Source organism: Pseudorca crassidens, chromosome 13, assembly GCF_039906515.1.
Source record: "Pseudorca crassidens isolate mPseCra1 chromosome 13, mPseCra1.hap1, whole genome shotgun sequence".
In the NCBI taxonomy this organism is placed as follows: Eukaryota; Metazoa; Chordata; class Mammalia; order Artiodactyla; family Delphinidae; genus Pseudorca; species Pseudorca crassidens.
Window position 1 is genome coordinate 41,301,999 of NC_090308.1, and position 12,768 is coordinate 41,314,766.

The window sequence follows — 12,768 nt, forward strand, 5'->3', positions numbered from 1 at the left end:
CGGCTTCAAGCCCTGGTCCACAAAGATCCCACGTGCCGTGGAGCAACTAAGTCCGTGCACCACATCTACTGAAGCCCACGCGCCTAGAGCCCACGTGCCATAACTACTAAGCCCATGTGCTGCAACTACTGAAGCCAGCGCGCCTAGAGCCCGTGCTCCGCAACAAGAGAAGCCACCGCAATGAGGAGCCCGCGCACCACAAGGAAGAGTAGCCCCCGCTCGCCGCAACTAGAGAAAGCCTGCGTGCAGCAAAGAAACACCCAACGCAGCCAAAAGTAAATAAAAATTTTTTAAAAAGTATGGTTCCTCCTTCCCCATGATTTTAGGGATAAATTTGAGACATAAATCTGACAAAAGATCAAACATTTTTGAAATTATATAACACCTAAATAAATGGTGAGGTTTACTTTGTTCAAGGGTCATATGATTCAATATTATTAACACATAAATTCTTCCCACATTGACCTATAGATTCCATGCAACTCCAACAGAAATCCCAGCTTTTTAATAGAAAATGACAAGCCGGCTTTAAAATTCATATTGAAAGAGAAGAGCCCAAACAACTTTGAAAGAACAAAATTGGAGGCCAAACACTACCCGCTTTCAAGACTCATTATAGTTAGAGTAATTAAGACCACGTCGTGTTCTTACAGTTAGACAAATAGATTGGGGAACAGAAATATTAAGTGTTAGACTCACATATAAGGACAACTGATTTTTGACACAGGTGCAAAGGCTATTCCGTGGAAAAAATACAGCTCTTTCAACAAATAGTGGTAGATATCCATATGATAAAAAGTTACCTAAGATCCACACTTCGCATCATTTCCAAAAATTAGCTCAAAATGAATCATAGACCTAGACATAAAACCTTCATTCTAAAACTTCTAGAAGCAGACAGATAATCGTTGTGGCCTTGGCTTTGGCGGAGTTCTGAGCCGGAAAGCCCGGGCCGTACACTCCCTCATAGCCAAAGCACAGCCCGGCACTCCTCCCCACTACCGAGCGGCGGCTCCGCCCAGTCCCGCCCGGGACCCTACTCGCCCCTCCCAGCCAGCCCTGCCCCGCCCCTCTCGTCCCGCGGCGGCTGGTGGGGCGCGCGCCCGCCCGCTTCTCCACCCGGAAGAGCCACCTGAGCCGCCAAGTTGAGGCAGTGCACGTCCCGGCGCCCCTCGGGAGCGCGGGGCCGGCAGAGCCGCCCGCGTGGCGCCTATCTCATCCGGGCGCAAGGTGGGCGCGCTGGAGCCTGCGCGCCCCCGCGGCCGACGGCGCCCCGCGCGGCCCCACGCGCGCGCCCCGCCCCGCCCCCACCCGGGCCTCCTCCCGCCTCTTTGGACCCCGCCGATCGGCTTGAACTCTCCGCGCCCCTCGGCCTCGGGAGCACTGCGCCCTCGGTGACTTCTTACACCGCGTATCCGCCAGTAAGTGACAGCCGCTGCCTTGTTGCACCATTATTATTTTTCCCATAGTGCGTCCCAAGTCTCGCCCACACCCTGGTTAGTTCCAAAACTATTCAACTCTGGGACCAGGCCGGCGATGGAGCTGCCCGCAGCCGAGCCTGGGAAGTGTCAGAGACCTGCCGAATTCTTGTAGGGTACGGGCTACGTCCAGAGACGGAAGTGTGGAAAGCAGTTCTCTGGGCACAAATCGCCTCCACATTTGCCGAGCGCCCGCGGCGAGCCAGGCATGAAGGAGGCGCCGACCTGAAGCGGGCGGGCGGGGAAGGGGCGGTGCCAGCGGGGAGGGTCTTGGGACGCGGAGGGGCGTGGCTCCCGGAGGGGCGGTGCGGCGGGGGGCGGGCTGGCGCCTGGGAGCCAGCTAGATTGCCGCTGATGCCTTCTCCCGGATTTTTCTTGTTGGCAGTTTACTCAAGAGGAAAAGGTAGCACAACTTGTCTTTATTGATTTTGTCTTCAAATGTTCCATAAGGAAAAGGAAACGGAACTTGAAAGTTGTAAAACACTGCCACCAGTCAATCTGGGTGAGCATGTTTCTAGCGTTTGCAAACTGCTAAGAAATATTTGATTAGTCAGTTGTGTCCAGGTATTGAAAGTGAGTGCTATTTTTTTTAGTGATGCTATTTCAGAAAGACTAGGCGAAATTTAATCTGATCTTAATCTGAACCATGAATTCTGCGGCTGTCTCCTTCCTGCCCTATGTGGAACTGCCTTTTAAATTGCTAAATTTGTGGCTCCAAATTTAATATGCATTTATAGAATCTTAGAGATTATTTTATAGCCACTCTTGGGATTCCAGATTTTTTTTTTTTTTTTAGCAACGGCCACATCGTGAATATATTGTATGATTAGCTGTTCCTTCCCAAGTGCTTTTTCTGCTTTATGCTTAGGTGAATTTATATTACCTAACCCAAACTAAATACTTACCAATATAGTGGCCTACACATCTCTTAATCTCACATTGGCATCCTCTAGGTGTCAGGATTCTTGACCTAACTGTGGTATACCGTGCCCCTCCCTACACACCTTCTAGTAGAAGGCAAATATTGCTAATAGCACGTGTAATACATATTTAGGATGCTAAACTGTGAATGTCATAATCTTCTTTAATCTTTCTGTTTCTAAAGCCTAGTACAATAAACGTTGGTTGAACGAAATTAGTCAGAGGACACTTATCCTTTGACTAATAAGAATTTCTTAAATGATCCGTTTGGACAGTTTATTTGTAACTGTCCATTGTCACATCTGGGATTATCACTGCATTTAAATTTAATCCTTCTCTTCTTTATGCTCCTATTTGTATTGCATTTTTGCCACTGTTAGAGCACCGTTTCATTTGATCTGTACCTTGGTTCTTTGAGGGCATAGAGGACCTTTTATTATGCTTTTTTCATTTCCCAGAATAGTGCCTTGTACATGGTAGATATCTACGTGTATACATGAAAATAGAATGGGGGTAGGCCCTTTTAATCTGTAGGTACAAATTTAAAAATATATACATATAGCCAGGAATTTAATATACTGTATTTACTTTCAATCATAGTGATTTATTAGAGACCAATTTCCTTTCCTCAGTTTAATGATCTAGTTTTTTTAGACTCTTGACAGCTGTTTTTGCTGAAGCTAATAGTTTTCCTAGGTTAGAAAAAGAAAATAGGAACAAGTTCACCTCCAAATGTAAATTTCTAAAGCCAATTTGTTAACTATTTAAGTCAGAATTGCTGACCAATCTGAATAGTAGTGTGTGTTCTGTTTAAGTAGCAGAATACAAATGAATGTGCGCGTGCGTGCGTGTATGTAACTAGGTTGTGGGGAGACAGAGAGAAAGATACGTTTTTTATGTGACTAAAATGTAGAACCAGGATGCTTGCAAAGAACTCTACTAGGAGTAACTTAAACCAAAAGACTGGCATTTAAGATTTTATACTTGAGAGCAAACGCATATATGGAATCTGATTAAAGAAAAGACAAAGGACTTTTACATGACGTATTATAGGGTTAAGAGGAGGAAGTTTGGGGAAAAGATATGGGCAAGGCATTGGACCATTTTGGATTTCGGTTATCAGTACCAACATAATTCTTTGACTTAAAATTAACTTCACTCACTGAAAAAAATAAATTTGATAAGTGACTGTGACTCTGTCAGATCTAATTAAGATTTGAATTCAGATAGTATTTTGAGATTAGAGCGTGGCCCAAAGTCAGAATGATTTATAACCAATCTTTTTGTAAACTAGTGTATAAGTCTAGAAAATCAAAGGTATAATACAGTCCTTTGTCTTTCTTTTGTTACCTAGATCCAAGATGAATAGCGATCAAGTTACACTGGTTGGTCAAGTGTTTGAGTCTTATGTTTCGGAATACCATAAGAACGATATTCTTCTCATCTTGAAGGAAAGAGATGAAGATGCTCATTACCCAGTTGTGGTTAATGCCATGACCCTTTTTGAGACCAACATGGAAATCGGGGAATATTTCAACGTGTTCCCTAATGAAGTGCTAACTATTTTTGATAGTGCACTTCAAAGATCAGCCTTGACAATTCTCCAGTCCCTTTCTCAGCTTGAAGGTGTCTCCATGAAGCAGAATCTTCACGCCAGGATATCAGGTGAATCACTTAAGGATTTTACTGCCATGTTATTGTTTAGAAAGATTTTGAGAAATCCCAACATATATTGAATTTAAGCACTAAGAATTAATTGACATTTATACTTTAAAATATATCCATTATGTAGTTGATGGTCACTTTTGGAAAAGAATCATGATTTTATACTGTTTTCTCTGGACATTTGGGAGGCTGGGGTACTAGCCATGCCAACTGAGAGGAGGGAGAATGTGTGGAGGCAGTATATTTGTGTGCATATATACATATATGTATGTGTGTACAAAACTAGTTCAGCTTTCTGAGCTTTTATGACTCCTGACAATGAAAGAATTGATAATTCAAAGAATTAGCAAAGTGGTAGATGCTACCTAGTGATCTTCAAAACTATTTTAGGAAATTCATTATTTTTATATATCAAGTTTAACATTGTGCTGGCCACCTATTAGGCACTCAATAACTTTTTTTGAATAAACGACAGATAAAGCCTCTTAACTTTAAAGAAATCACAGTGGAGCAATCAGCAACTTGTGGTGTCAAAGCTGTGTCTTTGAATTCCTGCACTCTTTGATTAAGTTGGAGAACACATGTACCATTTTGTTTAAAAATAAATATTTACTTTATAGTACATTTTAGAAAGGTGGGGATTTATAATCAACAAAAATGATTACTGTGATTCCAAAAAAGGTTAGGAGTCACTATAGAATTTCTTGGAGATAAATTAAGATTCAAAAAACTTCCAGACATTTGATTTAAGTGAAAAATTAGTATCTGAGTGAAAAAATAGTATCTGCGATTGCACTTACTGGAATAAAATTATGAAGATTATTAATATTCATGCATCAGACACTAGGTAATCTCTTGCTAGGATCAAGAAGAAATGTCCTCTTCTGATAATGTTGCAGAAGGATTATTAAAAGAGGCTTTAGTTAATGTTATTGAAATGGTATTTAGCAAATGGTTTTAGGCTGTCCTTACATTTAGAAACTTTTCCATGCTCAGTTTAAATACTAAAGTTCTGTCTGCCTGAGTGACTCTATTGGTTTCAGGTGAATTTAGCCTAGTTCTTCATTATTCTCCGAGAAAGTGAGTTGCAAATTATGTCACTACCATAGTAACCTTCATTCTACAAACATATCCCGTGTAGGCATTTGCAAGACACTTGGGAAACCAAAACGAATATGGTATAGTCCCTCATCTAAAGGAGTTCAAGGCTGTAGGGGAGACAGCTATATATTCAAATATTTCCATATCGTGTATGTATGCCCACAGGTACATGCATATGTACATATTAAACATAATTGTAAAGGAGCTTACTGGCAGCTTTTACTTATGTGATGCATGCATCACTCAAGGTACGTGTGAGATATATTAGCTCACTGGGCAGGGAGTGAATTGTCCTAGGGGTTTCACCCAAAGATTCAAGACTAGATGGTGAGATTAGGGAAGGATGCAGGTGTCCCAGACAGTGAACCAGGGATGGGAAAAGTCTGGTTTTAGGTATATTGCACCTCCATCTTGGACTCCAGACAAGTGAATTAGTAAAACCCAGGATGCCTCTGTGGTTCAGTCTCCTTAGGAACATTGCATTGCTCTTTGTCTTCTGGGATTTTTATTGGTCGAAAGTTTACTTGCTATTCCCAGTGGTTTTGATGAAAGGTATTCAAATACGCAGTTAGCATCAAAGTATTGAATAAATGAGGAAGAAAAAAATAGCCTTCACGTGTTATTTAAAGTAGTGTTTCTCAAACATTAATGGGCATCAGAATCACCTGTAGGGCTTATTAAAGCGCCGATTGCTGGGCCCCACCCCCAGAGTTTCTCACTGAAGAGGTCTGGCCTGGGGTCCAAGAATTTGCCCTTCTCAAAGCTCTGAGGCTGATGCCGATTTCTAGGGACTGCACGCTGGAAACCATGGACCTGAAGTAATTGATCTGGACATATCTCTAACACAGATGTGGACATGTCTCTGTTTTAAATAAAAATTTATTTACTTATTTTGATCCGTGAATGAGTCAGAGAATGACAAAGGTTTTTGTTGTTTAGCACTAATGGTGGCTTAGTGCCTGATGTACCCTGCTTCACTGGGATAGTTGAAGAACACACTTAGTAGCATATAGTAAGACAGAAAGATTAAAATGAATTGACATTTCTATCAAAACACTGTCCCTTACCCTTTTTTAGTTCTAAGGTTTTGATTTTCGTGGTCAGTTTTGCTTAACATTATGTTACTTTTATCTCTGTCTTTATATTATAAATTTACTTTAAAACTTGTGATATGAAAGTAAAGACTCTGAAGATCCAAAAATGTACTCACCTCTGCTACCCTTCTCTTAATATAGTTACTTTATTATACAAAATAAAGCACTTAATGGTAATGATATCATGTTTTAGACTAATTTGCTTGATTCTAAAAAAAAAAAAAATGTTTATCCTAACAGGTACCATATACATGATTCCATTCAGTAAGATAAGAACATTAAGGATGGCATATTGCCCCATATTATAAAAGTATAGAAGATAATGAAAAGCTAATCTTAGAAAAATTGATTGTAAATGTTTACATAGTTTTTTCTTTAGAGGTGCTGTAATTGGGTTTAGACACAGGCCCCTTGTTGGAGGTGGGCGGCAGGGAATTCACTCTTGCTGGCCACACTTCAGGAGGGACACAGAGAAGGTTGGTGAGCATATGAGGGACACTTGTGGCTGAGCCTGACGCCCTCCACCTCTCACCTGCCTTCTTCCTGAGTGTGTAATATCTCTCCAGCACATCTCCTTATGCTGATTGAAATAAAATCAGTATTGCATAGACTTGTCATGACCCAGCATGCACAGGCCTAAGTTATCATGTGCAAGGAAAGGAAGGTGTCTCTGGACCTAAGGAGTATCTTCTTTTGCACTCTTCCTGGCAGAAGTTTCCTCCAGATATAAGAAGCATCTTTTATGCAATGATGCATTCATTTGACCATTTTGCTTAGCTGTTCCATTTGTGTCTGTGTGAGGGTGCTAGCCTGGACTTAGGGAAGTTTTCTTGCAAAAGGGTAAACATGAGTGTACTCTTCCTGGCTGAGTGAACTGGGGAGAGTTCTCCAGACAAAGTAGCATGCCTAAGGAAAGCTACAGAGGTACCACGAAATGCACAGAAAAATTCATGCACTTTGTCTGAACTAGGAGATCGGAGGCCAGATGTGATAAAGGGAAGGCTAGAGAGAGAGGGAAAGCCCATTTCCCCTTCTCTTATTCTCTAATTTTCTCCTTATCTAAAAGTACTTAATAAAGCACTGGGCTGGGCACAGAGGAGCATGGAAAGGATCTCAAGAAGTGACGCTACCCTCCAGATACAAAACGGTTAAGGAGCAGGCGCAAAGCAATACGTGACTAAGGTCCTAAATGACTGGTTCAGGCAGTAAGTGATTATGAATGTCCCTATCATGTTGTCCTAGCATTTGGGGCAGGTCGTGTAGGATGTGATCTAAACAGGAGCTGAGCAGGCAATAGGAGACGTTAGGGCATTACTAACGGGAGGGCTGAGCAGGCAATAGGAGACGTTAGGGCATTACTAGGGAGGTTTAGCGACTGTTCCCACAATGTAAGCCCCTTTTTCTATTCTTAGAGGTATTGATATGCAAGTCAATAGAACTATGGGACTGAGGATTTAAATAAGAGGTTCTTCAGGGTTATTATGTTGAGAAAGTTACAGAGCCTCTTCAGAAAATGCAGGTGTATATATATTTAAATGTCTGCCTGAATTTCAAGAGGTTCAGGGCTTTCCTAAAGCCCAGCCATGGCCTCTACTCAAGAATCTGGATTTAGATGAGACATGCATCCTGGTAAGTTACCATCTTAGGGAGATGGGTAAGCCAGGTGCTAGAAGTCAGTCACCACTCATACCAGCACCCCGGGGGAAGCATGGAGCCTATGGGGGTGTGGTGGGCGGTGGCCAGGATGACCAGGAATCCTTTCTGTCTCCCTTTCAGGAGAGAGGCCCCTCTTTCAACTCTGTGTCCCTCTACCCTCCATCTACTCTCCTTTCATAACAGTGTTTTGCCTGAGTTCATGCCTTCTTTAGCATAACCTTCTCCCATTCACCCTTTCACCTCCACCACACTGAATGCACCCTCCCCCACCTTCCCAGTGGCTGCCTCATGGCCAGACTGAAGGACGAGTGTCGGGATTTCTCTTCCTTTATTTCCCTGCTGGATTTGATACTGTTGCCTCCTCCCCCCTTATGAAACTCCAGCCTTGGCCCCACTGACAGCACTGTCTTGCCCTTTCCTCCCTCTCTAGCTGTGGCTTTTCTCCCTGCTCTGGGAGCCTCTTCCTTTACTGGTCCTGTAGGTGTGAGGTCCTCAGGGTGCAGATGTGGCCATCTGCTCCTGAATCCTGCGTTCTCTTCCTGATGGGGTGGCCTCCATTCTGAACCTAGGCTTCAGCTGCCACTTATAGAGCAACAGGCGCCAACTTGATTGATTGATTGCTTGATTGCCAGAATCTGTCTCTTAAGCTCTGTATTCAGATATCCTCTTGTCCGTCAGATGTTTCAAACTAGAGATATCTTCTTGCAAACTCAGTGTATCAAAAAGGGTAGTCATGATTTCCCTCCCCTCTCTGTGCCCCCCTCCATCTGAAAATCGTATTTCCTTATTTATTCTTTCATTAGATATTTACTGATTGACTACCATGTGCCTTCCAGAATTCCCTGACTTGGTTAACGGAACCAGAGAACTAGGAGTCGCTCTAAATTTCACCCTCTTCCTTATACCTTATCTCTAATTGGTTTCAAAGCTCATGTAGTATCTTTAATATCTATTCCTCCCCTCTTCCTTGCCTTCCTTTCATCTATCTTTCTTTCGAGTTTTTTCTTTTTTAATGCTTACTATTTATAAAGCGATGATAATATAGTAGTGAATAAAATTTACCTCTGCCCTGCCCCCATGGAGTTTATATTCTAGAGTGGAAACATAATAATTATGTATCCTTTTTATTTAAATTGTGGTAAGTGGTATGAAGGAGAAGAACATTGTGTTAAGGCACATAAAAGAGGGAATTTAACCTGAAATGGGTTAAAGAAAGATTTCATTAAGAAAATTATGTTTAAGCCAACCTTTTAAGGGGGAAAATGATAAGATTACATATAAGAACTGTTTAAATGGTGCTTGCTATATGCAAGTTACTTTTCCAAGAAACTTTATATGAATTCTTTTAATCTTCTTGTGATCCTATGAGGTAGGTTTTGTTGTTATTGCCATATTACAGGTGGGAAATCTGAGAGGTTACAATTTGGCCAAGGTCACACAGCTAGTGCGTGATAGAGCTGTGACTCAACTCACTCATTCGGGCTCCACAGTATGTATTCTGAACCCTTATGTTGCTTCTTAGTGTGGGCATTTTTGAGGGACAGAGTAGGGAGGAGAGTGTCAGGCAAAGGGGACACTGTATGAGAACATTCGAGTGCCCAGAGGGCTTGGTGTGAGAAGAAGCCCGTCACAACGTCCTGTGGTCCAATCCCACATTTGGTTCCTTATTCTTAGATCTGGGAGCAGCATGGAAGGGTTTAAGTGGAGGAGATTAAAAGTTAGGCCTGTGTTATTTCTTGCCTGGATTACTATAGAAGCACCAGGGAATATGGTGTTTCACTCTTCCACTTGAAGATGCTCTTCAAAGTAAGACACAGAATCAATTTAATAGTAGCTTTTTAGGAAAAAACTACAATAAAATTATACATAGCTTCATTTTTAAACTGAAGTTTGTTTTTAGGACAAAAATAACAAGCATCTAACTACATGATTATGTTAAGACCTTATTCGTTATATGTATGACTTCATCATATTGAACATCCAGAGTCTGCTGAATTACACTGGGCAGTCTGTGGTTTCACTGGGCATTCTGCTCTGTGCATGGCATCGGAGTAACATAGCACTCTCTATAACCCACTTCTTGTGATCTTAGTTTTTCTTAAGTTTTAATATATTGACAGTAGAATTTAAACTGAACAATCAATTTGCATCTGAAGCAGAGCTAGGAATGAGAGGAGTAGAAATGGGATGAAAAGTGTTATTTCTTTAGGAGCCAAGAAAGAGAGAATGGATGTTTCAAACATCTAAGTGTTTTCAAAAATATAATTGTTGTTAAGTTCTCTAACCCATCACTTTTTTTTCCTATTCTCCTCCTCACTTTGCTCATCTTTCTCAGAAGTAATTTTGATAGATTTTGTTTATACTTTAAGAAGCAAATTGGGTTAATAATCCTGTTTCCCGCTTGAGTATCCTTTTACATACTTACAATAGAGAACACTTAGTGATTCTTTGAAAACTTAAAAAGTAAAATTATTATAAAAAGTATATTCAACCCAGCAATCCTACTCCTAGGTGTATGCCCAAGATAATTGAAAACAGGTATTCAAACAAAAACTTGCACATAAATGTTTGTAATAACATTATTCATAATAGGAGAAAAATGTAAACAACCCAAATGTCCATCAGCCGATGAATGTATAAGCAAAATGGTATATCCATACAGTTGAATATTCAGCCATAAAAAGGAATGAAGAACTGATACAGGTTACAATATGGGTGAATCTTGAAAATGTATGCTAAGTGAAAGAAGCCAGACACAAAAGGGTACATATTTTATGATTCCATTTACATGAAATGTCCAGAATAGATAAATCCGTAGAGACATAAAGTAGCTTAGTGGTTGCCAGAGGTGCAGGGGAGGGGGTATAGAGACTGTCTGCTACTGCGAACAGGGTTTCTTTTTTTTTTTTTCTTTGCGGTACACGGGCCACTGTTGTGGCCTCGCCGGTTGTGGAGCACAGGCTCCGGACGCACAGGCTCAGCAGCCATGGCTCATGGGCCCAGCCGCTCCGTGGCAGGTGGGATCTTCCCGGACTGGGGCACGGAACCCGTGTCCCCTGCATCGGCAGGCGGACTCTTAACCACTGTGCCACCAGGGAAGCCCCCAGGGTTTCTTTTTTAAGCAGTGAAAATATTCTGGAATTAGATAGTGATGATGATTGTATAACCTTGTGAATGTACTAATAACCACTGAATTATATACTTAAAAAAGGCAAATTTATGGTACCTAAATTATATCCTAATTTTTAAAAAGCATTCATGTGGGGAGCAAGAAAAAGGTAATTGAGAATCTGCAAGCGTTGTGAAGATGTGTTGCCATAATGTACATCGAATTAAGGCCAAGTAAGAAGAGACCCCTCCACTTGGTGGATTTTTGTTTCTTAACATTCTAGGATGGGAACTAAAAGAGGACATTGTACCCCTGAAACATAAGCAGTGAGGATATGAGGACTAGACCTGTTCTTTTTTTTTTTTTTTTTTTTGCGGTACGTGGGCCTCTCACTGCTGTGGCCTCTCCCGTTGTGGAGCACAGGCTCAGCAGCCATGGCTCACGGGCCCAGCCTCTCCGCGGCATGTGGGATCTTCCTGGACAGGGGCACGAATCTATGTCCCCTGCATCGGCAGGCAGACTCTCAACCACTGCGCCACCAGGGAAGCCCTAGACCTGTTCTTAATGAAAAGCTTTTGGTTGTTAGTTTGGCTTTTACTTGGTTGTAACTAGAAATATTGGTGTGTTCTCAACATTTAGCTACATGCAGCTGAATTAACAGACGCCTGAGATGAGCACTGAGAAATGAATACAGTGGGTATTTTAATGGCTAAAACCTGCTTTATTCCTGCCCCAACCTCTCTGTCTATTCCTGCATGTATGATGTAGCACTGGTGAGCCCCAGGGTGTTTTAATGAAGCGTTCCCTAGGAATTTGGAAATAGGAAAATAAGTTTGTTTTCTGATAGTTAAACTGTAAAGTTGACACAGAACAGAGCAGAGATACACAAAATCATCGTAAGCAAAAGTATGGCTCCCTTACTGGCAAAGTGTGATACAATCCAAGTTCATATAAATAAAGAGTATTTCCATTAGAAAGCAGGCAAGTCAGCCTTGGAAGCTTAGAAAAAAGAGTCATAGTGGCAAATGTTGCAGTGCCCACCCTGTTTATACAGTATAGGATATATGGAGAGAGAGTCTCAGCCAGCAGCAGAGAAAATTCAGGTCTGTCTGTAGACGTCTAAGCTGTATCACCAGATTAATGTAGGCTGGCGCCTTAAGCATTCAGTTCATCTAACCAGTCTGCTGCTTTTTTTTTTCCTTAAATTCCTTGCATCCCAAACTGCCTTCTGATGACAGTGATGATGACAGTGATGATAATGATGTGGCTTTCAGAATAGATATAAACAGGGAGAAAATGTTCTGACCATAGAAACTTAAAGTGTAATCATGCCTATTATGGTTATTTCTTATGAGCTTGGCAAATCCAATAGATCTGTCTTCAGTGTTCATACTTATCAGGTTTCAGAGCTAAGTTCAAGGACAAGACCATAGACCACGGGACATGAACCAGTGTAACAAATGCTCCCTTGATAAACCTGTTAGGAGGCAGCCTTTGACCATCACAGACAGCATCTCTCTACTCCAGTGGTGCCTTGTAGCCAAATACGAGAAAGAGGGCATTTCCACATAAGAATTTTCTTTGGCATTTTGCACCTTTTAAGTTGCCTGTTTATTAATGGTGAAAAACACAAGGTTTTTAAAGGATGAAGTGGTGCTGTAGGTAAACCTCTAGGTAATTCAAGACTTGAAAACACTATCCGATTTATGTATTAATAAATCCTGAACCTAACTAGAAAAAGCAC

The 12,768-nt window shown here is 41.5% G+C and overlaps 1 protein-coding gene across 3 annotated transcripts in view; it reads left to right on the forward strand.

The window, feature by feature from the left end:
- The first annotated feature begins 1,127 nt into the window (after window positions 1–1,127).
- MCM9 (minichromosome maintenance 9 homologous recombination repair factor) overlaps window positions 1,128–12,768 on the forward strand; it is an 83,095-nt gene continuing 71,454 nt past the window's right edge. For 2 of the 3 annotated variants that reach the window (XM_067702256.1, XM_067702258.1), the window contains exons 1-2: window positions 1,128–1,421; window positions 3,754–4,064. In XM_067702256.1, coding sequence (XP_067558357.1) covers window positions 3,761–4,064 — 304 coding nt within the window. In that variant the 5' untranslated portion in view covers window positions 1,128–1,421; window positions 3,754–3,760. Of the gene's footprint in view, window positions 1,426–3,753; window positions 4,065–12,768 lie in introns of all 3 variants that reach the window. The other variant, XM_067702257.1, reaches the window with a different exon arrangement.